Source organism: Thalassophryne amazonica, chromosome 19, assembly GCF_902500255.1.
Source record: "Thalassophryne amazonica chromosome 19, fThaAma1.1, whole genome shotgun sequence".
In the NCBI taxonomy this organism is placed as follows: Eukaryota; Metazoa; Chordata; class Actinopteri; order Batrachoidiformes; family Batrachoididae; genus Thalassophryne; species Thalassophryne amazonica.
In genome coordinates, this window is record NC_047121.1 from 33,197,743 (window position 1) to 33,224,551 (window position 26,809).

General features: G+C 39.8%; 1 protein-coding gene across 5 annotated transcripts in view; it reads right to left on the reverse strand.

Moving 5' to 3' along the window:
- actn1 (actinin, alpha 1) overlaps window positions 1–24,553 on the reverse strand; it is a 103,226-nt gene extending 78,673 nt beyond the window's left edge. For 2 of the 5 annotated variants that reach the window (XM_034194997.1, XM_034194993.1), the window contains exon 1: window positions 24,260–24,553. In XM_034194997.1, coding sequence (XP_034050888.1) covers window positions 24,260–24,358 — 99 coding nt within the window. In that variant the 5' untranslated portion in view covers window positions 24,359–24,553. The remainder of the gene's footprint in view (window positions 1–24,259) is intronic. The other 3 variants (XM_034194992.1, XM_034194994.1, XM_034194996.1) reach the window with 2 other exon arrangements.
- Window positions 24,554–26,809: the final 2,256 nt, after the last annotated feature.

Sequence of the window (26,809 nt, forward strand, 5' to 3'; positions counted from 1 at the left end):
GAAGAGGTGAGCAATTATAAAAAATCAAGTTACTTCAAGGACAAATATAAAGGCTCAAGCCAAGCTTATTAAAAAAAAAAAAAAAAAAAAAAAAAAAAAAAAAAAAAAATCAGAAATACACAAATATTTTGATTTTATTATTTTATTTTGATACTAAAATTCTGATAAATAAAATTCTATGGTAATAAAATAAATACAGTCAAAATAATAAAATTAAATAAACTGTAAATAAAATTTAAATAAAGTGCAATTGAAAATATTACCTTATAAACTGCTGGTGATTTTGACAATTTGTCTGATTCCGTGTCAACAATACAGCGACTCACAGTGTCATTTGAGAGTGGGACGGTCATCAGCTTCTTGACAGCAGCCTCTCCTATCATCTCACGGCCCATGTCCTCAGCGGCAAGTAGAGCCAATTCCCCCGCTATGGTGAACGCCATCTTACTGTGCGCCACACATCTGGCTATGAGGTAGCTTGCTTTTAAAGCACATTAAGAGTCGCCAGTCAGTGACACGATATATCTTTTCTGCATCTGTAGCCCAGTTTCTTTTCTCTTGAAAAAAGTCCACCGGCTTCCCAACTAGCTTTGAATGTTTGGTTTCGAGGTGTCGCCTTAGTTTTGAAGGCTTCAGTGCTCCATTGACTAGCATTAACCCACACTCAACACACTGGGCTCTCAGCTGTGCCTCACTACCTCCGTTTACAAAACCAAACTTATTAAAGTCAGGGCTGTACTTGTGCACAAATTTTGCCTTTGCGGAGGGGGTGGCATCACTTCCATCTTCATTTTTTCATTTTAAAAACTTTTCCATAGCTTCAATCAAAGTTTGGAGCTGGCATCTTCTGCTACTGCTTAATGGAGTGTGTTCAACAACTGAATGATGCCTCACTGCCACCAAGAGGTGGGAAACTACATGGGGTCCCACAGCCCTCACAGCCCACAGGTGGGCCAATGATGGGCTGCGGCCCCATGGTTGAGAATAACTGCTTTACAACATTGTTTGTGCAGTTTGCTCCAGAGTAATATATATAAGATGCCTGAAATTCGGTTTGCGTTTATGAAGTTCCATGCAGATTGAAGGTAGAAGACACAAAATATTTGGAATATTTGTTTTACCAAGTGTTCAGGGGTCTCATGCATGCAGTCTCTTATTAATGCCTTTCAAGTCATAAAAATTTATATTTTGGTTGTATAATGTTGAAATTGTAGAACTTTGTGTTTCTAATAAAATTACCACTGCATTAACAAATAAATAAATAAATAAATAAAAGGCTAAAAACTGATTATGTGCCATATGACCCCATTAGATGCTTGAAAACAACCAGGTCATTTGATAGTGTACAGCCAGTGCTGCCTCGTCATGATGAATTATTAATAGTGTGACAAAGGACGGTCTCCTGGACACGCCCTCTTTGTGTCTGAGTCGCTGGTTCCACCTGTCGCCTCCCTCCGTCCTCCTGAGTTCCACCTGCCTGGCTACTGAATGGAAAGGTGTGCTTGCTGCCTGTTTTTCCACGGTATATGTTTACTCAAAGCTGCTTCCACTTATGTGAGACACAATGCAGCCATTTCTCTGAGCACAGTTAATACACTCACAGGTTCAGGAAGTTTAAAAGTACGGTACGACCCTCCTGATAATACTTCAAAGAGAGGCTGCACCGCCAGCGCAGCCATGTGCTTTGATTTATAGCATTAGTGTAGCTCAGCTACACAATTCCCATGTGGTGCAGGAAAATTCCTTGGAAACATGGAGACAGATTGCCCGTAAACCCCACTAAAGGTCATCCCCGATTGAAGACATGTGACCCTAAGTATGTTGTAGTTCAAGATTTGTGACTTGAGCAGGTTGCTTTGCCTGCATGATCTGCTCCACAGGAAGTGCACCTTGACCCCCACATTTCCACACTTCCCCATCTGCAGTTTCACCTCCACATCCACCAATCCGCAAATGTCCACCATCTGTGGTATTAATGTTCATTTATAGAACGGCAAATGAAGCAAACATAATCAAGTCTATCAAACTCAGTCGTTAACATTTGTTGCACAGTAGATTTTGAAAATATTTTTTAATGAGATGGAACCAAGAGCTGAGGGCTCCTTCCTGGACTACTCTCTAAATCTGGTGCCTGAGACTGAAAATAAGCTAAAGAATGCGCATCATGGCATTGGCATTTGGAATCTGGTCAGATAAGAGGTAATGGCTCACGTTTGACTTTTCAAACTGTGAATTGAGCAGCGTCCAGCTGGATGATGAATTGGCTTTTGCCTTCCTGAAGGAATGAAACTGTTCAGGGAGTCAACAAAAGCAGGAAAGCAAAATGTTTCCATAACCACCAGTATGAGAGGTTTTACTGATGTTCAAACTCCTCTCAGACACAAAGACCTGGGATCACCTCTCTCAGTCAGTCACCTTAGACCATACAGTATGAAAAAAGCACAACGTACTACAATTGTGATGAAAGATGACATTTCCCCAATGAGAAGAAAACATTAAGCATTTCTTCTAAAAACATTGCAAAGTGTTTGTGTGAAAATGCACTTGACAGATTACAGTCTTCAAGAACTAGCCTCTCCTCTCACCAAGTGAACAACTGCGCCAGCCGGCACCTAAGACACCAAGTTCAGGGGCTAACTATATAATATGTCGTCTTAATGTTTATTTAAATTTAGTGAGGTAAACGTGCACACTTAGCTCCACAGGAAACTTGTCCGTGCAACCGATATTTCTAATGACATTTTCGTCTGTTCAGTGGAGACCAAAAGCACTTTGCTCTGAGCTTAGCTTATTGCCCCGTCTAGCAACATTAATTAGCAAGAGCCCGCAACGGTGTTCGCTTTCTAAATCAATAATGCACAGATTCATTTCATTTTTAGCCCGAGTGAGGAGATAAATCCCAAAAATATCCATGGTTGAAAAATGTCAAATATATTATTTAATGTCTACCCTCAACTTCATTTCATTTCCTAAAAATTAGGTTGTAAAAGTATCAAGAAGAAATAAGGAGGTGTTCTTCACGTGATACACAGATATCCTAAAAAGCAACTCATGTCTTAAATGTGGCAATGAAATATACCAATGAGAAGGACAAGTCCGACATTGGCCCTGATCCCCCACTGGTGCTAGAACTTATCCTGGGATTCCACAGCATGAGGCAGATGAAAGTCTACAACTCCACCTGGATGGGACACCAGTCCATCGCAGGTTACTGCCCCAGCCAAGGCTGGTACCTATTCACAGCTGGGTAGACTGGGAGAATTCAGATGAAGTGTCCTACCAAGACCACAGACAGGTAACACGAACAAGAATCAAACCCAGGTCTACATATTGGTAGCCCAACTGCTGTCCCACTGAGCTACCTGCTCTATGCAACAGATTTAATGATTTGGAAATGTTCATGTATCCATGAACAGAGATGGACACGTGTAACCTGTCTAAAGAAAACTGACAGTAAAAATTATGATTTTTACTAATTTTTCTTTGGGTAAACTTTCACCAGCTACAAGAAGAGGACCACAATACACCTTCTCAGAGAACAATACTCATCCCTGAGACATGGAGTCAGGTTTTACCAGAGTAATCCGGTTCTGACACCCTATATATCAGCGAGAAGCTTCAGGGTATAAAGACAAGAGAGTTTACACTTGATGGACAGCTTCTTATTGGCCACCGATAACAAGGAGTTTCGCTTAATTATGATCCATCAAACAAATCGGTCAAACCCTGACTGCGTTCACAGGGGATCAGCTTACAACCAGGTGGAAGGGGGGGGGGACAGAAAGAGAGAACAGTGTCAGTGACAGCAAGTCCATCCAGTGTCAGTTATACGCTGATTTAAAGGACACAGCAGATGCATCTTGAAGAGGAAACTGGAAAACTTCCTGCCATGGGACAAATGTCTGCCCTTAGGGCCTCTGGTGACCCCAGTCAATCAGAATGAAATAAGCGGGGCCAAGAAAAGGATGAATGGGGGCAGGAAGATCGCGTTAGGAGCTCCTGGGGGGATTTTAAAAGTTCAGCTGTGCAGCGAGCACGACAGCGAGGATTAGCAGCACTCAGTCATTAAGACGTCTTTCAGGGGAATCATCAGCGCACTTCGACTGTTTCACAGAGCGCCGCTCGCGATGCGCAGTAACCGGGCTCCTGTCCAATCACACACAGCTGCTCAGGTCCCTGCAGCATCACTGCAACACAACTTTCAGCTTTTTTTTCTTTAAATGTAGCAAAAGGCTTCAGAGAAATGTCCACTTTATTCTACAGTTTGTTGGTCCAAAAGCCATTTGGGTTTTACTGCCTTGCTTCAGGGCTCATTTGCATTTCAGGGAGGAGAAAATGTAACCTGCACTATAAACCCACAACGCTATGCAAACTGGAAACAGTCATGAACTCAAATCTACTGGTTATAATGGAATGTGTTCTAGTGGTTATATTATAACATGCATGTTAGCCACATTAACCACTTCATCTTGTGTTTGTGCCCTCACCCTCAACTATAAAAGGCATCATATTGTAAAAAAAATAATTTTTATGTTAAATACGGCCAGGTTTCCATATTAAATATCCCAAAGTCTCACAGTTCTGTGACTGTATATGTACAAACTCTGTTCCTAAACACAAAGGTTGGTCATGGAATGGATCATTTTAGATTCCAGTGATGTATCCAGGCTCCTACTCATTTTGTGAGGCATGCCCAATATCAGGGCAATGCTCATTAGAACATGCACATATGCTCTAGAGCAGAATGGCTGAAATGCCACCTTTCATAAAGGCAAGTGGGTGTGGCAAGCAACAACTGACCCTTAACTGGAGTAAGCGGGTATAGGAAATGAATCCATCTATAAAGCAAGAAAAATCTGTGTGTGTGTGTGTGTGTGTGTGTGTGTGTGTGGCTGGTTGGCATATATCTCTGTTTGTCAGATCGGCCTCGGCTTTAGGATATGGCTTGCGCATGGGACAATGATGTGCATCCTTCATTATGAAAATTTTTGGATTAATTTTCAAAATCTTTATTTTGAAACATTTATTTTGATTAATTATAACATTAGTACTTCCAAGATGGTGCCCTCCATGGTGTTTGTCCTACTCTTCCACCACCTACGCGACTCTAAACTAACTCTGACCAATCGCTGCAAACTTCAATGTCAGGATAAAGTAAGAAAACAAACAGACTGCAGGAGAATGAGATTTGAGAACAGCAGTCAGTTGAACGTGTTCTTTTCACATTTGTTTGCAGATAATATCAAGTGTGGCTCGCTGCTGTTACTGGTAGCAAAGTTAAACAACATCAGATAATGCGGAGATACTGCCTCAGAGAGGCGGAGGATTAGCAGCAATCTTCCACTCCAGCTTATTAATTAATCAAAAACCCAGACAGAGCTTTAATTCATTTGAAAGCTTGACTCTTAGTCTTGTCCATCCAAACTGGAAGTCCCAAAAACCAGTTTTATTTGTTGTTATCTATCGTCCACCTGGTCATTACTGTGAGTTTCTCTGTGAGTTTCTCTGTGAATTTTTGGACCTTTTGTCTGACTTAGTGCTTAGCTCAGATAAGATAATTATAGTGGGCGATTTTAACATCCACACAGATGCTGAGAATGACAGCCTCAACACTGCATTTAATCTATTGTTAGACTCGATTGGCTTTGCTCAAAATGTAAATGAGTCCACCCACCACTTTAATCATACCTTAGATCTTGTTCTGACTTATGGTATGGAAATTGAAGACTTAACAGTATTCCCTGAAAACCCCCTTCTGTCTGATCATTTCATTTTTTTTTCCTAATATTTATTTCATTCATTTAAAAGAAAAACAGAAAAGCAAAAAACAAAAGCACCACAATACCAGAATGAAAAGGAGCAGAAAGAAGAACAAGTCTTATGATTTCTGCCCCTTTTAACAATACAATCTTTCAATATACAGCATCATAGTCAACATTATTTAACAGATTGCATTTCTTTAACTTGTCACATACCACTGACCCATTTCATAATTATGACCATTAATTAATAGATTACATCACTGATAGGTTACATTTAAACTTAAGACACTCCAAACATTATTAAGTTTACTTTTTTTTTTTTTTTTTTTTACTTTCTTGCAGCCCACTGACTTACTTCATAGTTTCATACTTAATACATCTAATTTAATATGTTTTTAAAATAATTTAAGCGACCTTAATTCTTTAATTTCTTTATTAAGATTGTTCCATAATTTGACACCATTTACTGCAATACTCCTTTCCTTTACTTTGGTTCTAAATCTTGGTTTTTTAAAGACTTCTATTCCTTTCAATTTATAACTACTTACTCTTTTTTCAAACATATTTTGAATGTTTGTTGGTAAAGTATTTTTATTAACTTGGTACATCGTTTGTAATATTTTCAAATCGACTAAATCATGAAATTTAAGTACCCTATACTTAATAAACAATGGATTAGATGGATCTCTAAAACCACTGTTACTAATCACTTTTAAAGCTCTTTTCTGCAAAATAAATAAAGGTTGTATATAGGTTGTATATGTTGATCCCCAGATTTCTACACAGTAAGTTAAATATGGGACAATCAATGAATTGTACAATGTTAATAAACCATAACTATTTAATGAATATTTTACTTTATGCAAAACAGCAATGGCTTTCGCTATTTTTCCTTTTATGTATGACTTCCATGTAAGATCTTCATCAATCATGACTCCTAAAAATTTCATTTCTTTTACCCTTTGTATATCCATTCCATCTATTTGTAATGACACATTATTTTTTTTCGCTCTATCATTAAACAATATGAAATTTGTCTTATTAATATTTAGTGACAATCTGTTTATATCAAACCAATGTTTAACTTTTTCCATCTCTGTATTTATCACTTGTGCTACTTCCTGTATATCTGATCCAGAGTAAAACAGCGTTGTATCATCAGCAAATAAAATGCTGCCAAGCACATTGGATACATTCACAAAATCATTGATATACAAAATAAACAATTTGGGTCCAAGTACCGATCCTTGTGGTACTCCATAAATAATGTTACACAATTCTGATTTGGTATTATTTATCTGAACAAACTGTTTTCTATTTTCTAAGTAGCTTTTTACCCACTGATGTGCAACACCTCTTATTCCATATTGTTGTAACTTGTGGAGCAATCTTGAGTGGTCTATAACATCAAAAGCCTTTTTCAGGTCAATAAAAATACTTACAAAATAATCCTTATTATCTATTGTTGTTGATATTTTCTCTATTAGTTCCATAATTGCCATAGCTGTCGAATGTTTTGTTCTGAATCCATACTGAGCATTATTTAAAATATGATGTTTCTCAATAAATTTATCCAATCTTGTTACAAAAACCTTTTCCATAATTTTAGAAAACTGTGGAAGCAATGATACTGGCCTGTAATTAGAAAAATTACGTTTGTCTCCATTTTTATATAATGGGACTACCTTAGCAATTTTCATTTCATCTGGAAAAACCCCAGACAGATTACAAATATAAGTAAATGGTTCAATAACAATTTCTATTATACTTTTTACAGTCACCATGTCTAAATCTTCATGGTCAGTTGATCTTTTGCTTACACAGTTTTTTACAATATTTCTTATTTCATCTTTTTCCACATTGTCCAGGAAAATACTATTGACCGTATTTACCAATGTACATAATTTATCTTCTATTATTGGTTTATTTCCCACCAGACTTGACCCTACATTTGAAAAATAATCATTAAACCCATTTGCAACTTCTTTTATATCATATATCTCTTTATTTTCCTTAAAGTAATTTGGAATAGTTTCTTTCATTCCATCACTATCAATCACACTTTTTATAATTCCCCATGTTACCCTCATATTATCTTTACTCTTATTTAGTTTTTCACTGTAATAATCTTTTTTTTTGTTTCCTAATTATTGTTAATAGTTTATTTTTATATTTTTTGTATTTATGTTCTGATTCCTTTGTTTGCTATTTTAAAAAGCACCTGTATAAACAGTTTTTCTTTGCACAAGCATTTTTTATTCCCTTTGTCAGCCATGGTTTATTTACTCTTTTCTTACTAATTTCAATTAATTTACAATTTTTATTGTATGATTTCATCAATATTTTCATAAATGAGTTATACGCTACATTAACATCACTGACAAACTTCTTCCCAGTTTTGATTTTTAAGGTCATATTTTAATGCCTCTAAGGCTTTTACTGACTTATCTCTTTTAAAGTTTATATCAGTTTTTTTGTTGTACCTATTTTTAGATTTAAATATTGAAAAAATTGGTAAATGGTCGCTAATATCTGTCATGAAGATCCCATTCTTGATAATTTCATCTGTTCTGTTTGTAAATATATTATCAATTACCGTTGCACTTTGCGATGTAATTCTGGTTGGTTTTGTTATCAAGGGGAATAACCCCAAACTATACATTGAATTCACAAAATCACTTAATCTTTGGCAGGTGGAGCTTTCTATGTTAATATTAAAGTCCCCACACATAAAAAGCATTTTGTTTTTAATTTGATGGAATAATTCAATTATTTTATCTGTAAATTTCACAACACAAGAATCTGGTGCTCTGTATACACAACTGATTAAAATATTCTTAGATGTTTCATGTACAAGTTCCACTGTTACAATTTCTATGACATCATTCATAATTGTCATTTCTTCAACAATTGTACACATCAGATCTGTTTTTGTATACAGAGCAATACCACCGCCTTTTTTATATCTTCTGTTTACAAAATACAGCTCATATCCCTCCATTTGAACTTCATCCATGAGATCATCTTTAAGCCAAGATTCAGTGATTGCAACAATACTAAATCTATTTTTAAACTGATTTAAATAATCTTTTATTTGTGACATTTTACAATACAAGCTTCGACTGTTTATATGTATGAGTGACAGGGTATCTTCTGCAATTTTTTCACTATTCAGCTGTTCTACTGTATAATACTCACAACCAATCGTTTTTAAGTCAAATATACTTTCATCAATATTAGTGTCTATGTCATATATTTTATCCTCTGTTTCCATGTTTGATCTGATTTTTTGTTGGTCCAATTACCAACAGATGTTATATTTGATTGTCTATTCAGGTCTGTATTTCGTAAGGTCCTCCATGTTTTTGATTTGTATACCGTTTGTTCCTTCTTTCACTCTAATCCATACCCTACAATTCCAGACCCATGTAGCAACAATATGTTTCTGTTTTCTTAGTAGTCTTGCTTCCCTAGCAATATCTGCATTTTTTTTTTTTTGTTAGATGCTCATTTATATAGACACTCGTTCCTTTCAAATTCTTTGCCTGTCTTAATAACTCATTTTTATATTTTCTGCTTGTAAATCGTATAACAATGTTAGATAGTTTATTTTTTCTATCTTTAGTTGGAATAGTATAACAGTCTGATATTGTGTCTTGATGGGTGACAACACCTTTTTGATATAAAAAGTTTGTAACTTGTTGTTCCAATGATTGTCTTTCTTCAGGTGGTGCATCCTCCCCACTGGCTCCACCAGAATCCACCACCGTTGCATATGTCCGATGCCTTGTTTCTAGTCCAGATATTATAACGTCATCTTTTCTAGTAAATTGTTCAAGTTCATCTACACGTTGCTCAAGTTTCTTAATGATCTTGTCCTTCTCTTTAACCAGATTTTGGAGTTCTTTAATTTCCACCATCAGTTTGTCTAGATTAGACATGTCTTTTGATATATGGTTTAATGAGGTCTTTATCTCCTCTATATCTTCCTCGAGTTTATCTGTTTTCCTGGGTGGTGCCATGCCGACTGTCGTGGCTCAGTATGGCCACTATTGATTACAAAAACAATTCTCACCAGTAGCCTTCACCACCACAGGTCCGGTAGCCGCACCCCAACCCTCCCCGTTGCTAACCTCGTTCACAGCCGCCGCCAGCCCCGGTCGTAGCCGCCACCAGCCCCGGATGTAGCCGCTGCTAGCCGCGGATGTAGCCGCTGTTAGCCTCAGATGTAGCCGACGCCTCGGGCCTGGATGTATCGCCGCCACCGATGCCTCGGGCCTGAATGAACCGCCTCCACCGATGCCTCCGCCGCCAGCCACGGATGTAGCCGCTGCTAGCCTCGGACGTAGCCGCTGTTAGCCTCAGATGTAGCCGACGCCTCAGGCCTGGATGAACTATTTCGCATTAGGAAACACTTCCAGAGTTAAGTGTCACAATGAAACTTGTTCAAGCCATTTGACTTGATTGTTCAAAGATGCAGTGAAACTGACAGTGAGGGCTGCGCTCCCATCTATCCACCTTGCCAACATACCCTTTCTGGTTGAACAAGATGAGTTTGATTTCATTTCATTCATTTGAGATAGATTATCTCAATAGTTTTATATCCTCATTGAGGACAACTTTGGATGTGTAGCTCCTCTGAAAAAGAGAGCCTTAAATCAGAAGTGCCTGACTCCGTGGTATAACTCACAAACTCGCAGCTTAAAGCAGATAACCCGTAAGTTGGAGAGGAATTGGCGTCTCACAGTTTTATTTGTTATTATCTATCGGCCACCTGGTCGTTACTGTGAGTTTCTCTGTGAATTTTCAGACCTTTTGTCTGACTTAGTGCTTAGCTCAGATAAGATAATTATAGTGGGCGATTTTAACATCCACACAGATGCTGAGAATGACAGCCTCAACACTGCATTTAATCTATTATTAGACTCTATTGGCTTTGCTCAAAAAGTAAATGAGTCCACCCACCACTTTAATCATATCTTAGATCTTGTTCTGACTTATGGTATGGAAATAGAAGACTTAACAGTATTCCCTGAAAACTCCCTTCTGTCTGATCATTTCTTAATAACATTTACATTTACTCTGATGGACTACCCAGCAGTAGGGAATAAGTTTCATTACACTAGAAGTCTTTCAGAAAGCGCTGTAACTAGGTTTAAGGATATGATTCCTTCTTTATGTTCTCTAATGCCATATAACAACACAGTGCAGAGTAGCTACCTAAACTCTGTAAGGGAGATAGAGTATCTCGTCAATAGTTTTACATCCTCATTGAAGACAACTTTGGATGCTGTAGCTCCTCTGAAAAAGAGAGCTTTAAATCAGAAGTGTCTGACTCCGTGGTATAACTCACAAACTCGTAGCTTAAAGCAGATAACCCGTAAGTTGGAGAGGAAATGGCGTCTCACTAATTTAGAAGATCTTCACTTAGCCTGGAAAAAGAGTCTGTTGGTCTATAAAAAAGCCCTCCGTAAAGCTAGGACATCTTACTACTCATCACTAATTGAAGAGAATAAGAACAACCCCAGGTTTCTTTTCAGCACTGTAGCCAGGCTGACAAAGAGTCAGAGCTCTATTGAGCCAAGTATTCCATTAACTTTAACTAGTAATGACTTCATGACTTTCTTTGTTAATAAAATTTTAACTATTAGAGAAAAAATTACTCATAACCATCCCAAAGACATATCGTTCTCTTTGGCTGCTTTCAGTGATGCCGGTATTTGGTTAGACTCTTTCTCTCCGATTGTTCTGTCAGTTATTTTCATTAGTTACTTCCTCCAAACCATCAACATGTCTATTAGACCCCATTCCTACCAGGCTGCTCAAGGAAGCCCTACCATTAATTAATGTTTCGATCTTAAATATGATCAATCTATCTTTATTAGTTGGCTATGTACCACAGGCTTTTAAGGTGGCAGTAATTAAACCATTACTTAAAAAGCCATCACTTGACCCAGCTATCTTAGCTAATTATAGGCCAATCTCCAACCTTCCTTTTCTCTCAAAAATTCTTGAAAGGGTAGTTGTAAAACAGCTAACTGATCATCTGCAGAGGAATGGTCTATTTGAAGAGTTTCAGTCAGGGTTTAGAATTCATCATAGTACAGAAACAGCATTAGTGAAGGTTACAAATGATCTTCTTATGGCCTCAGACAGTGGACTCATCTCTGTGCTTGTTCTGTTAGACCTCAGTGCTGCTTCTGATACTGTTGACCATAAAATTTTATTACAGAGATTAGAGCATGCCATAGGTATTAAAGGCACTGCGCTGCGGTGATTTGAATCATATTTATCTAATAGATTACAATTTGTTCATGTAAATGGGGAATCTTCTTCACAGACTAAGGTTAATTATGGAGTTCCACAAGGTTCTGTGCTAGGACCAATTTTATTCACTTTATACATGCTTCCCTTAGGCAGTATTATTAGACAGCATTGCTTAAATTTTCATTGTTACGCAGATGATACCCAGCTTATCTATCCATGAAGCCAGAGGACACACACCAATTAGCTAAACTGCAGGATTGTCTTACAGACATAAAGACATGGATGACCTCTAATTTCCTGCTTTTAAACTCAGATAAAACTGAAGTTATTGTACTTGGCCCCACAAATCTTAGAAACATGGTGTCTAACCAGATCTTTACTCTGGACAACATTACCCTGACCTCTAGTAATACTGTGAGAAATCTTGGAGTCATTTTTGATCAGGATATGTCATTCAATGCGCATATTAAACAAATATGTAGGACTGCTTTTTTGCATTTGCGCAATATCTCTAACATTAGAAAGGTCTTGTCTCAGAGTGATGATGAAAAACTAATTCATGCATTTATTTCCTCTAGGCTGGATTATTGTAATTCATTATCATCAGGTTGTCCTAAAAGTTCCCTGAAAAGCCTTCAGTTAATTCAAAATGCTGCAGCTAGAGTACTGACAGGGACTAGAAGGAGAGCGCATATCTCACCCATATTGGCCTCTCTTCATTGGCTTCCTGTTAATTCTAGAATAGAATTTAAAATTCTTCTTCTTACTTATAAGGTTTTGAATAATCAGGTCCCATCTTATCTTAGGGACCTCATAGTACCATATCACCCCAATAGAGCGCTTCGCTCTCAGACTGCAGGCTTACTTGTAGTTCCTAGGGTTTGTAAGAGTGAAATGGGAGGCAGAGCCTTCAGCTTTCAGGCTCCTCTCCTCTGGAACCAGCTCCCAATTCGGATCAGGGAGACAGACACCCTCTCTACTTTTAAGATTAGGCTTAAGACGTTCCTTTTTGCTAAAGCTTATAGTTAGGGCTGGATCAGGTGACCCTGAACCATCCCTTAGTTATGCTGCTATAGACTTGGACTGCTGGGGGGGTTCCCATGATGCATTGAGTGTTTCTTTCTCTTTTTGCTCTGTATGCACCACTCTGCATTTAATCATTAGTGATTGATCTGTGCTCCCCTCCACAGCATGTCTTTTTCCTGGTTCTCTCCCTCAGCCCCAACCAGTCCCAGCAGAAGACTGCCCCTCCCTGAGCCTGGTTCTGCTGGAGGTTTCTTCCTGTTAAAAGGGAGTTTTTCCTTCCCACTGTCGCCAAGTGCTTGCTCACAGGGGGTCGTTTTGACCGTTGGGGTTTTTCCGTAATTATTGTATGGCTTTGCCTTACAATATAAAGCGCCTTGGGGCAACCGTTTGTTGTGATTTGGCGCTATATAAATAAAATTGATTTGATCTGATTTTAATCATTCATGTTGCTCGCACCATTTCACAATAAAACATTTAATACCAGCATCCCATCAAATACTTTTGCTGTGAAAGGTATAATGTCAGTGTTCCTTGCGACTGAGTTTAACTTGATAGCACTGAGGACATGTTAGCTAAAATACGTTTTTGCTAAACACGACGAATTTCCCACAATTTGTACAACCCCAATTCCAATGATGCTGGGACATTGTGTAAAATGTAAATAAAAACAGAATACAATGATTTGCAAATCTTCTTCAACCTGAAGAATACACCACAAAGGCAAGATATTTAATGTTCAAACTGATAAACTTTATTGTTTTTGTGCAAATATTTGCACATTTAGAAATGGATGCCTGCAACACGTTTCAAAAAAGCTGGGATAATGGTATGTTTACCACTGTGTTACATCACCTTTCCTTCTAACAACACTCAATAAGCGGTTGGGAACTGAGGACACTAATTGTTGCAACTTTGTAGGTGGAATTCTTTCCCATTCTTGCTTGATGCACGACTTCACTTGTTCAACAGTCCGGGGTTTCCATTGTCATATTTTGCGCTTCATAATGTACCACACATTTTCAATGGGTGACAGGTCTGGACTGCAGGCAGGCCAGTCTAGTACCTGCACTCTTTTACTATGATGCCACGCTGTTGTAACACGTGCAGAATGTGGCTTGGCATTGTCTTGCTGAAATAAGCAGGGACGTCCCTGAAAAAGACATTGCTTGGATGGCAGCATATGTTGCTCCAACACCTGGATGTACCTTTCAGCATTGATGGTGCCATCATAGATGTGTAAGTTGCAAATGCCATGGCACTAACACACCCCCATACCATCACAGATGTTGGCATTTGAACTTTGCGCTGGTAACAATCTGGATAGTCTTTTTCCTCTTTTGTCCGCAGGACATGACGTCTATAATTTCCAAAAACAATTTGAAATGTGGACTCATCAGACCACAGCACACTTTTCACTTTGCATCTGTCCATTTCAAATGACCTCGGGCCCAGAGGAGGCGGCGGCCTTTCTGGATGTTGTTGATGTATGGCTTTTGCTTTGCATGGTAGAGTTTTAACTTGCACTTGTAGATTTATCGACGAACTGTGTTAACTGACAATGGTTTTCTGAAGTGTTCCTGAGCCCACGTGGTAAGATCCTTTACACAATGATGTCGGTTTTTAATGCAGTGCCGCCTAAGGGATCGAAGGTCACGGGCATTCAATGTTGGTTTTCGGCCTTGCAGAAAGCCAAGTTTCATGTAGAAACTTCTTCAGATTCTCTGAATCTTCTGATTATATTATGGACTGTAGATGATGGAATCCCCAAATTCCTTGCAATTGAACATCGAGAAACATTGTTCTTAAACTGTTGGACTATTTTTTCATGTAGTTGTTCACAAAGTGGTGATCCTTGCCCCATCTTTGCTTGTGAATGGCTGAGCCTTTTGGGGATGCTCCTTTTATACCCAATCATGACACTCACCTGTTTCCAATTAACCTATTCACCTGTGGAATGTTCTAAACAGGTGTTCTTTGAACATTCATCAACTTTCCATCTTTTGTTGCCCCTGTCCCAGCTTTTTTGAAATGTGTTGCAGGCATCCATTTCAATATGAGCAAATATTTGCACAAAAACAAAAAAGTCTATCAGTTTGAACATTAAATATCTTGTCTTTATGTACGTACTATATCTGACCATGATGGATCAATGTCAAGCCTTTTTTCTTAAAATAAGTGTCTCTTTGTATCTCAATGTCAACCATGTCTTAAACGCACACTGTCTGTCAAAACTATGTAAGACTAAGTAGACCTCTTTGTACATCCCACCTTCGAACACAGCCTCATACGACCATCCTTGAAAAATCTACTTAAGCTCCCAATTTTCTATAGGAATACAAACCTCTTACGGGCACCGCACTAGCAAATCAATGAAACACAGAAAGAGAGTTGAGAATAGTTTCAGGTTGTATAGAAGAAATGTTTGTGGGGTAATCTGGGCTATTTACTCATGTCTATTTTTAAGACCTCTGCTGACCTATAACAACTTGCTAAAAACGTTTTATCATACAACCCCAGTCTGAAGAGAGGAAAAGACCACAATACATGCAGATATTTACTGAACGGAACGGGGGAATGACTGCGTCACACTTCAGCATGTTTATATTTTATGGAGTGATGTGATGAAACATTTTGGCACATGAGGGCTTCACCATGGTGGAAGGCCAAGCAACCAACCAGATGGGGGAAATTAACTCTTGACATTCAGCTTTTGCCACAGCTCATCTATGACCATTTTCTTTAGGTCTGCAGCAGGTGTCCAATGGGAACAGAAGAATGTGATGATGGGAAGCCCCTTGTGAGCTGGCTCACAGGCTACAGCTGACATTTGCGTCCAATTATGCAATCCAGCAAATGACTGGAGCGATGGAAAAGCAGCTGTTTTTGTTTGTTTAAATTAAAATGTTACTGTGTCGTCTGTGTCGAGTCAGTTGCACCAGTCTCACACACGGAATCTGCCAGCAGGTGTACTTTGAAGAATTTCTGGATATTTAGAACAAAACCAGACATGTCCTTGGTCTTGATAAGAAGTGCCTGATAACAAATGAAAAGGAAAAAAAAAACAAAAATCCTGAAAGAATTGCTTTTGCAGATACAAAATATTTCATTTCTCTAGCAGCTGTGATATCTCACTTAAACGTAGGTCATGATGCTCTGTTTATGCCACCAGTAACAGTGACAGCCCAGCCCAGGGAGCACTGACTGCAGGTTTGATCAACTGGAGAAACAACTGAACTTAAACAATTCTTGCATATCTGTCAGGAAAGTGACATTTTGCTGCAGAGCTGACTGGCCTGAAGCGATGATTCACTGAAAATGCTCCTGACAGTCAAACATTCAGTGCAACTAATGCAAAATATTCTCTTATATATTGTGTGTAGACAGACAGACAGACAGAGACAGACAGACAGAGTGTGTAAACACACACTCACGCACTCAGTGCATCTGGAAAGTATTCACAGCGCTTAACTTTTTCCACATTTTATGTCACACAGCCTTTTTCCAAAATGGATAAAAATTCCAAAACGCACCTGAAGGACTTTCAGACTATGAGAAACAAAATTCTCTGGTCTGATGAGGCAAAGAAATCTCTGGAGTGAATGACAGGCATCATGTTTGGAGGAAACCAGGCACCATCCCTACAGTGAAGCATGGTGGTGGCAGCATCATGCTGTGAGGATGTTTTTCAGTGGCAGGAACTGGGAGACTAGTCAGGATTGAGGGAAAGATGAATGCAGCAATGTATAGAGACATCCTGGATGAAAACCTGCTCCAGAGCGCTCTTGACCTCAGACTGGGGTGACAGTTCATCTTTCAGCAGGACAATGACCCTAAGCACACAGCCAAGATATCAAAGGAGTGGCTTCGGGACAACTCTGTGAATGTCCCTGAGTGACCCAGGACAAGGCTGTAACACAACAAAATGTGGAACAAGTGAACTGCTGTGAATACATTCCAGATGCACTACTACAGTACACTACAATAATGCACAAAAATCCCAAATTAAAGAGTTGATGACACAGAAAAAGGTCCTACCAATACACCAGTGTGACTTGTATACGGGTTTCCTCTTAAAGAGGCATTTTTAACAGGTGCAACTTATACTCTGGTAACTATGGTACTATTGTACACCTGTTCAATCTCACAAATAAATGAATTATGAATTATAAATCTGACAGAATGCAAAGTATCAAAGTTGATTGTATTTCTGTTTACGTTGGTGTAACTCACCAACATAAACAGTGAACATACAGTGAAATACTGTAGTTTTGCATGTTGGGAATAATTTGACACCAAAATTGTACAACGCACCCAGGCATTTGCATGTGGATAACATATACACCGGCATATATAAGTTTAACAAAAACTTTGATCTTGTTGAGTTATCTTGCCCTTTGACCAGTACTTCTTAAGCTATTATAACCAGGATCACCTTCAACCATTTCACCAGATTTAATGTAAACTGGATCAAAACAGATTTGTAGTGTACACCACATATACACACAAAAAGACAAGCAAAGATGATGGCTCCATCACAGCATCACATGCAGGTGTAAAAATCCATCTCTTTGGCCAGTAGGTGACACGGATATATAATTAATCTGTTTTCGTTCCCTCAGAACTCAGAAAATGCAGTTACAAGACCAGACAAAGCCTTTGGCAAAAATGAGCAAATGGTGAAATCAGATGATCTTATCTAACGTGGCAAGTACAGTCTGAGCAGGGGAATGTGGGTGTGGGTTTGGGAGTGTTTGGAAACAGAGATCAGGGCGTGGGAGACGAGAAGTGAGAGGTTTACAGGCCGAGCTGACTGACAGCTCTCTCATACCCTTATAAGGACAAATCAGACCCAATCCACCCAGGTTTAACAGACCAGTTCACCATTTATCCCAGACAATACCCTCTGAAACCACTGCAGGACGTAAGAAAAAAGAAAAACTATTATCAGGAAACGTGTAAGAGTTGCACGGGCTCAGTGCACCGTGCAGACACCTGGGGCTGCAAAGACATTAAGATTCCACAGTGAGATGAGACCAGCTCCTCAGTGCTCAGGGGTCAGGTTAAGACTTGCAGCGGATTCAAAAAATTTCAAGCAACCACCGACATGCTGCGCCCGTGTGCGTCATGGAGTGCTGCGAAATGGAAACCATCAAAAGAGTACTTTGATCACCATGGTGCCTTTTTTCTCTCACTGTACAAATAAGTCATGAAATCAAATGGATTTACGGTTACATAAAAAACAAATTACTTCACCACCCTTCTGTCCCAGCTGGTTTTAAATCTTCAGGCTACAAAATGATGCAGCAGTAGTTACACACATACAACAACTGACATTTGTCTGTACGAACATGATGTTCTACTATTTGCAAAATACTGCTTTGTTTGAAAGAAAATGATACAGAAAACATGGAAACACTTCACATATCTGTTCATCAGTAGCAGAGCCGACTGCTGAAACCTGCCTGCGAGGAATGTGGGCTGTGGTTGTGTCTGTGCACATATGCATGTGGAAGCATGTGTGACAGTTTAGTCTCCTTCAGGGCTGAGAGGGCCTGTCAGGGGCCACGTTTTCCTTCTCGACCAACAAGATCACAGGCATTTGTCAGGTTTTTAGAGGTATAAATGCTAAATGTGAATTTGTCATGTGATATGGATTTTGATGATGCCAAGCTAACGTTTTCTTGTCTGTGCGAGCAAACAAAGCGGAAAACATCAGAGCAGAGCAGCGTCCAGTCTGTGAGACCTCTACCAAGAAAGAAATTTATTTCTTTTGGCTTCTCCTGTTTTTTTGTTTGTTTGTTTTTTTACTTGTTTAAATTGTGACAACAGCCCAACAGTGTGCGACAGAAGGAACGTAGGGGTGGTCAAGTTACGGTGTCAATGGACAGAGCGACCGTCTTCCACTAAGACAAAGCAGTTAATCAAAGAAAATCAACACTTCTCGATTGCTTCATGACAGTTACGTTGTAAAGCATAAAAATACATCAACATCACACTGCAGTGCAAGTTTCTTCTCCTGTTTTGTGGCTGCAACATGTCTAAGCAGGGCTACACAACGTGCGCCCGCAGGCCACATATGGTCCTCGTGCCTGTTTTGGCGTGTCACAGCAGTCGACAAATTCTCTGAAAATTAATCAACTAGTCTTTGGAAGGGTAAAGAGTAGTTTTTTAATCTTATTATCTTGAACATGTAGCTTCGATTTGGAATGTTAGTTTTCTATAAAACTAGTGCAGTGTTCGCAGGAAGTTTGTATTCCTATAGAAAATTGGGAGCAAAGTAAATTTCTCATGGATGGTCGTACAAGGCTGTGTTTGAAGGTGGGATGTAGAAAGAGGCATACTTATGTTGTAGTATAATTTGAATATACTATTTCATATTTAAAAAAAAACAGTTTTATTATCAATTATATGAAAATAAAAGGATTCCTATTAAACAGGTTATTGGAAAAGTCAGACAAAATTAAACAGAACATTTAGAATATTTGAAACAGCAAATCAGTACCCCACCTCCTGAATACAGTTTATTTAAACTTGAACTCACAGCAAATATAAGATTTTATTCAGTTTATGTACTTAATGAAACGTTGTGCAAATTGTGGGAAAATATTAAAGGATTATTAACAGAGCGAAAGGTCTGTACAGGGAAATATCAGACCAAGGGGTTAGCGCACAGTCCGTGCGAAAAACTCAGAGGTCTGACATCCCCATACAGACCAAGCAAGCGAGGTTAATAATTTGTTTAATATATGGCTATTTTACATATAAACACGCAAACTTACAGTATCGCGCAAATATGAAAGGTGCTGCTGATGGTGATGTGCTCGTAGTCAGACCCGTTCCCTTTCTTCACCTCCATTAGCTTAACAGATGGTCCAGTCGTTAACTCGTAAGCTTTCAATCTGTGTTTTTCCCAACGCTGTTTAGATATTTATGGAGTACATTTATGTCCGACTTGATTTTTCTAATCGTGTTTTCATCTTCCTGGTTTGTAATGAAAATACGCGTTTCAAAGCGATTGTCGTGGTAACCGGTCCGATATGGGAAAATATCCGACCGGTAATCAGCCAATCAGAGCACACATAGTGTCTGCAGCCATTTAATAAAATATTTTATTCAGCTTATGTACTTAATGAAACATTGTACCAACAGTGGGACCGGATTTTAACTAATGTCTCCTCAGTGTTGTCAAGTATCAAGTTAATCTAAGTCGGTAAAAGTATTTGCTGGGATGCTGGCATTAAACATTTTATTGTGAAACAGTATGAGCAACATGAACTATCTGATGATGTTTAACTTTGCTACAAGTAATATCAACGAGCCATATCATCTTGGAAGTACAAACGTTACAATGTTAATCAAAATAAAGGTTTCAAAATAAAGGTTTTGAAAATTAATCACCAAAATTTTCATAATAAAGGATGCACATCATCGTGCAATGCACAAGACATATCTGAAAGCTTGAAGTTGATATGAAAAACAGTCAGAGAGATAGGTGAGCTACATACCCACACACAGACGTTTCTTGCTTTATAGATAGATATGCATTAAATTGTAATGCTGGTGTATACATGTAATTCACACAAGATTATTTCTGGCCAATAGTTCTCCATCCAGTTTAATTAATGGCCCTTCAAAGGAAAGAATTTGGGCACCTTTGCTGAGTTGGAAAAAGAAACTTTAAAAAGCAACAGCACCATAAGAGCCCTGTTTTAATACTATGCAGGCCTATTCCTGCAACACAGTAACCAAAGATCATTAGTCTATTTTGTAATTCGAGTGTTGTACAGTGTGTGTAGGCTGGAGCAGAGGTTTTTGTATTGTCTGTTTCCATTTATTCCAGTGTTACAGAATAAATGCTTGAAAACCCATCCATATTATATTAAATATGTCCCAGTAACACAGATGAGCAATAGCTGCCATAGCAGTACTTTACTGCTTCAGAATCCTTTATGCTGAAATCTTCAAACAAAGATCTGATGATATATACCATTACCATCCCACAATATCAATTTTTAGCCATATCAGCCAGCCCCAAGATAAGTATTCAGCTCATTCTGACACTTAGGTAACTCTTCTTGAACACATTTGCTGACCTGTTGATAAAACTCAAGAGGCCCGTTCATGCATGGGGGTCAAGATGCCGTCTGTAGTCATTTTCAGGAAGAAATGTTGACTGTGATCAAATAGAGACTTGGGGTCTCGCAGTAATTCCACAAGGTATAATTTGTCACCTTAATGCTGACAAATTACACCTTATTTGTCATCTTTCTGCCGCCTGTTTCTGTTTTTTCTCTCTGTTTGAGGTGCGGCTCCACCCAGAGATGGCAGTGGGTGTCTTCTTCTGCAAGCCTCCTATCCTATACATCATGGACTCCCAAAATTTCATGCATATTTGTATTGTCAATTGTGTCAGTAGCATGGCCCAAGCAGAAGGTCACCCCTTTGAGTCTGATCTGCTTGAGGTTTCTGCCTCAAATAATCAGAGGGAGTTTTTCCCCTTACCACTGTCGCCTGTGTGCTTGATCTAGGGGTTGGTAGGTTAGAGCATACTTGTGTGAAGCGCCTTGAGACAGTTTTGTTGTGATTTGGCGCTACATAAATGAAATTCATTGAAAAATGAATTCAAGCCCAAGATCTGCTGTCGAGCCTCAGTGGTTACAAAATGTCATTTTTAGCTGTTACCACTGTAAAGTTAAATTTTCTGACAGTTTTTCATTAGAGTTTCCAGAAACCTGTGAAAAGGTAGAAGAAAAACCTGACCCATGTTTGCCCTTCATAACACACTGCTGACCAAGACCCTCTAAGGACCACCCACTTCACTGAATGATTATTGGAATTTATTATCCCTGGAAAGCTGTAGAGCATGTGTGTGTGTGTGTGTGTATGTGCCAGTCAACTGGCTGTATCCCTTACCCTAACCAACCACATTAAAGCCAACAACAACAACAACAACAAATAAACAATATTTGGTTTAACATTTGAAAACAGAACTTCCGATATTCCATTTACCCAAATCCTAATGTGATGGTGTGGTTAGATCAGCGACACAGAAATAATTAAATGAATATACCTTAACTTGGCTACCAGAGTGATCAAGTTTTGAACTGGCTGGCCAAGCCTGCAAGTGAAACGAGCCTATGTGCTGATAAGTGACCAAGGCCTACTTCACTGGCCCTTTGAGGGAAGCAGGCCCGTTTTGTTTGGGTTACACACACTGCCATCAAATGAGCCCAGCTGGGCTCACCAAAACAGTACAGGCCTTGCTCACCCATAGGCCAGCATCAAGGTAGAACTAGACACTAGCACTGATCAAGCCAACAGCAGGTCAGTTGAGTGCCGTGGTCCAAATCCCTGGCAGGGGATGCTTAGCCTCAGTTAGAGTTCATTCTCGTTTTACGGGCATTAGCTGTGGTGTGTCAAGTTGTTAACTTAGACACAGAAACTTTCCCTTCTGCTTGTTCAATTTAGAAGGCTAGACACGTGGGCTTTGCAGTTAACTGCCTCAGTTATCAGTCGTGTTGTCAACAGCAAAGTCTTCGGTTGCAAAGTGCTGCCCTGGCTCTCATGACTAACAAGTTAAGGGGTCTACCACATGCCGCAGAATACGGTGTGCAATATTCCCAAGTTTGAGTCCCACTGTGGGTGACCTTTGTAGTGTGTCTCTCTCTCTCTCTGGAAAAAAGCCTTTAGAATGAATGTTACAAATAATTTTATACCCCTGCCACGCATAGTCCCATGAGATGTCTGCCATTTGCCAACAAGGCTACGCTCATGGCTAATTTGGCATGGGACGCAAGCTCAGGTCTGATCAGCCTGTAGTTGGCCGCCTCTGGTGAGGGTGTGTTGAAAGCCAAAACATGTCATAAGCCAGAGGAGAACTGATGATGCGCGCCATTATAAATTCAACTTTCTCCCAATCTTCTCCAAGTCTGCAATCCACCAACAAGTCCACCAGATATCTGTCTGTGTGCGCTTGCACAAGGATATCAACATCTCATCCTGTGTTTTGGAATCTGCCAAAATGAAATCTGCATCACCACTTAGTGTAACTTCATTCTTTTCTTTTTCATTTTTTTAAAATGCGTCCTTCAATTTACCAGCCCAAATGTGCAAAATTCCAGAATGGGTCAGTCTCAGCAGTGGCAGGCACCCTGCGAATAGCCGTGGAGCCGTTTGTGCACACACACACACACACACACACACTCATCACGTGTCAACAGAGGCTTTTATCACAGACCTTGTGGAAAGGCACCAGCATATAATCATGTTTACTCTGTCCTGGCTCCTTCCGTAAAAAAAAAAAAAAACGAACTGGTTCTGGTGTGTGAGTGGTTTTCATACATGGCAGTGCCGTGAGGTCCTGCTGCAGGACTCCTCTGCACAACTCTGACACTTTTTAACCTTTGGGCAGGTAGCAGCCTGACCCGCTGTGACATAATCCAGGAAACGAGGAGTCGAGCAATGCAGAAGGGAGAGAAACTGGGGGGAAAGTTTTCCAACAGCGGCGAGAGAGGGGCCGATTATTACCATTTTTGGGCACGCTTGCTCCCATCCAAGCCCAGCCCAAACCACACAGCGCTTACTCAGATTCCACAGCGCTTTTCTTCCCCCTTTTTTTCAAACCAGGAAAAAAAAAGTGTGGGGAGCGAAAGAAAAGAAGGGAAACGCAGCACCCCCTCGTCTAAACACACCATTCATAAGCAGCTCGGTGAGGCGCGTGTGGATACGCGGGGCGCGTCACAGATCAGCACGCGCGCCAACAAGAATTACGCACATGTTTAACGGCGAAATAAAGAAGCGGGATCCGTGCGTGAAGTGCGCTTTTTCTGTTAACTCTCGCAAGCAATCCATCCTCGGCTCCACGTCGCGTCACAAGATGACTGGAGGTGCTGCGCACGCTCACGCACGCAGCGTGCCCACTCGAGTGATCGACTGCCATCTGTTGCGCTGAAGTGGGCGTCCCAGCGCGCGCACAGTGGCGTGGATGGTGACCCAGCTGCTGCTTATCGGCGCGACGTGATGCCACAAAAGTTCTTTCTTTCCTTCCTTTTTTTTCTCGGCAGAACTGCACTTTTGAAAAAAAAAAAAGGACAGCGGCGCACAGGTGATTACGGAAGCGATCGGACCAATCAGCGATAGAGATAAACGATCATGTGTTTAAAATAAATAAATCGACCCGGCAAGGCGCACCTGGACTGGCTCACCTTTCTCTGCTGCTTTTCCCACGCGGGATCCAAAAGAAGGTCTCGATCCCAGTCGTCTTCCTGGTGCATATAATCGTTGTCTCCATCATAGTGTTCCATATTCCAGAAGTGTTCGTGCAGCTGTGCGCGCGGACGCTCCGTGCAGTGGCAGAACACCGTCTCCTCTCACACACGCGCTCAAGACGCTGCGTGGATGAAACTGCTGGTCCACCCCCGGTTTCTCTCTCTCTCTCTCTCTCTCTCTCTCTCTCTCCTTCAAACTCTTCCTTTTCTTCTCCTGACACTGTCCTCCTCCTCTTCCTCCTCCTCCTCTGTCTCTTCAGCAGGAGTCACTGTGCGGCAGAGGAGGCGACCGTCGCCAAAAAAAAAAATTCACTTCAAACAAATTAAATCGATAACCAACGGAGAAATCTGATTGGTCTCCACCTCTCTGTAGAGCCCGCCTCCTCGAAGCTAATTGGCTGCCTCTGCTGTCTGTTTGGCGGCTTAACCAAGGTTGACTGATCCAAAACTGTTTAACTCGACGTGTCTGTAAATTAAAGTTTTGGGGGGGAAAAAAACAAAAAGAATGAGAACTGCAAAAAAAAAAAAAAAAAAAAGACGTGTCTGTAAATAAGGCTTCAACCTTCAACAAAATAAAGAAAAAACAAACCCAAGTGTTCAGAATAGTTTCATTCCACTTATCCTAAGCACTGCTTCCACTTACCAACAGAGGGCGCACGTAACGTGATGATGTTTTTAAACGTATTTGTGTAAAAAAAAATCTCAAAAAGTACAATCTCAAATGCTAAAGTAAATGCTAAAAGTAAAATCTCAAATGCTACTGAAAGTTAAGGTCTGCAGTCTCTCCAGTTATTCTCTCTTTCCTGCCTGAGAAGTACGATTAGCAACAGAGGTAGGATTTCATGAAACAGATGTTTAGTCACTCTTTGACAGGGGCACGGCCAGGGATTTTGGGGCCCATGAAAAGAAATCCTCCCCCCGCCCCCCAATATTATTTTGTCAGTATTATAATTGTATTAAGGGCCTCTTAGGGCCCCTGTCAATCATGAACCCCTTCTCCTTATTCTCCCCTTTTCTGCACCCCTGCTCCCTGATAATACCACTGTTCCCCTTGGAGATATGTGCACTGGTTAACTCTGAGTGGTTATAATGGTGGTAGCATATACAGAGGGTATTGTTTTTCTGTCCATGTTGTACGTACAAAATGGCAAGAATACATACAATATAAATCCTTTATTGTTGTCACTCACTCAGCTACTACCAAGCATAAGAAGGGACATGACGTAAGGAGTTTGGATTCAATTTAGACCAAACTTGGTGGAACAATTAATCATCAATCGAGGACAAAGTATATGATTTTGAGAAATATCTATTAAAAGTCAAGGACAAAATTTTGGTCCAGTGCTTATATAAAGCGGGTATTTGCACAGCATAGCTACTCAAAGAAATTGATTACAGATACACATATGGTTACCATGAAAAACTAATATGTCATATCAGCATCTTCTTGGCCACATGACCACTTTGGGTGACCTTGAAAAGTTAAACTGAAACATGGATTAGACATGATGGCAGGGTTGTGATTTAGTCAAGGATAAAGCCAAGGCCACATATCTACTAATATAAGCAACAGGTTGGTCATTGTTGGCGTCCCACATCAGTCTATATTCAGTGTTCTTGAAATGGAACAATATTTCCACCTGGTGGACATTTATCATTAATAAAGGTACAACAGAGTTTCGTCAAGAACTCTCGTGGCCATAAATTCTGGTATCACTGGAATGCAAGGAATTAAATGGCATACTCAGTATTTAACAGGTAAGGTATTGGTGTGGAACTCTGTGTATTGTCTTGTTTGTTTTGTTTTTAGATGCTACTGGGTAATAGTACCCACGGGCATGAAAATAGCAAAGGCTATGGCAATCTGACATTTGACCCCTGTGACCCTGACCTTCATCAAAATGATTTACCTCTGGCTGGAGTTGCCAGGGCAGTTCTGGAATCCACCTAAGTTTGTGCCACATTTGGCCCAAATGGAGTTGAAAAATCAAACTGTTTTACCTTGACCTTTGTTCAAATAAATCGTTTTAGGGTAATTTTAGGGTCAACCTTCATTGACATACCAAGTTTGGTAGAAATCAACAAAAAGTTCTGGGAGTAGTAGGTCAAGGAAAAACAGACATGCAGATATGACCTTGGATGCAGTGAGTGACTGTCGGCAAAGCTGACTTTAACCTTTACTAAAGATGAATTCTTCAAGGGTATTTTCAGGGTCAACCTTCATTGATATACCAAGGACAGTGTGGTGGCTAAGCGGTGTGCTTGTTTCCAGAACAACAAGGTCCTAATTCAAGACCATATCAAGTATGGTAGAAATAACCAAAAGGATCTGGGAGGAGTAGGTCAACACGCAGATATGACCTTGGCACCAGTGATTCTCCTTTGGCAAATATCACCTTCCTGTTCAATCCCATTTTTACATTGAAAAGACCTTTAAAAAACATCTACGCCCACCGTTGAAAAGACGTTCAAAAATGGTCCAAAAGT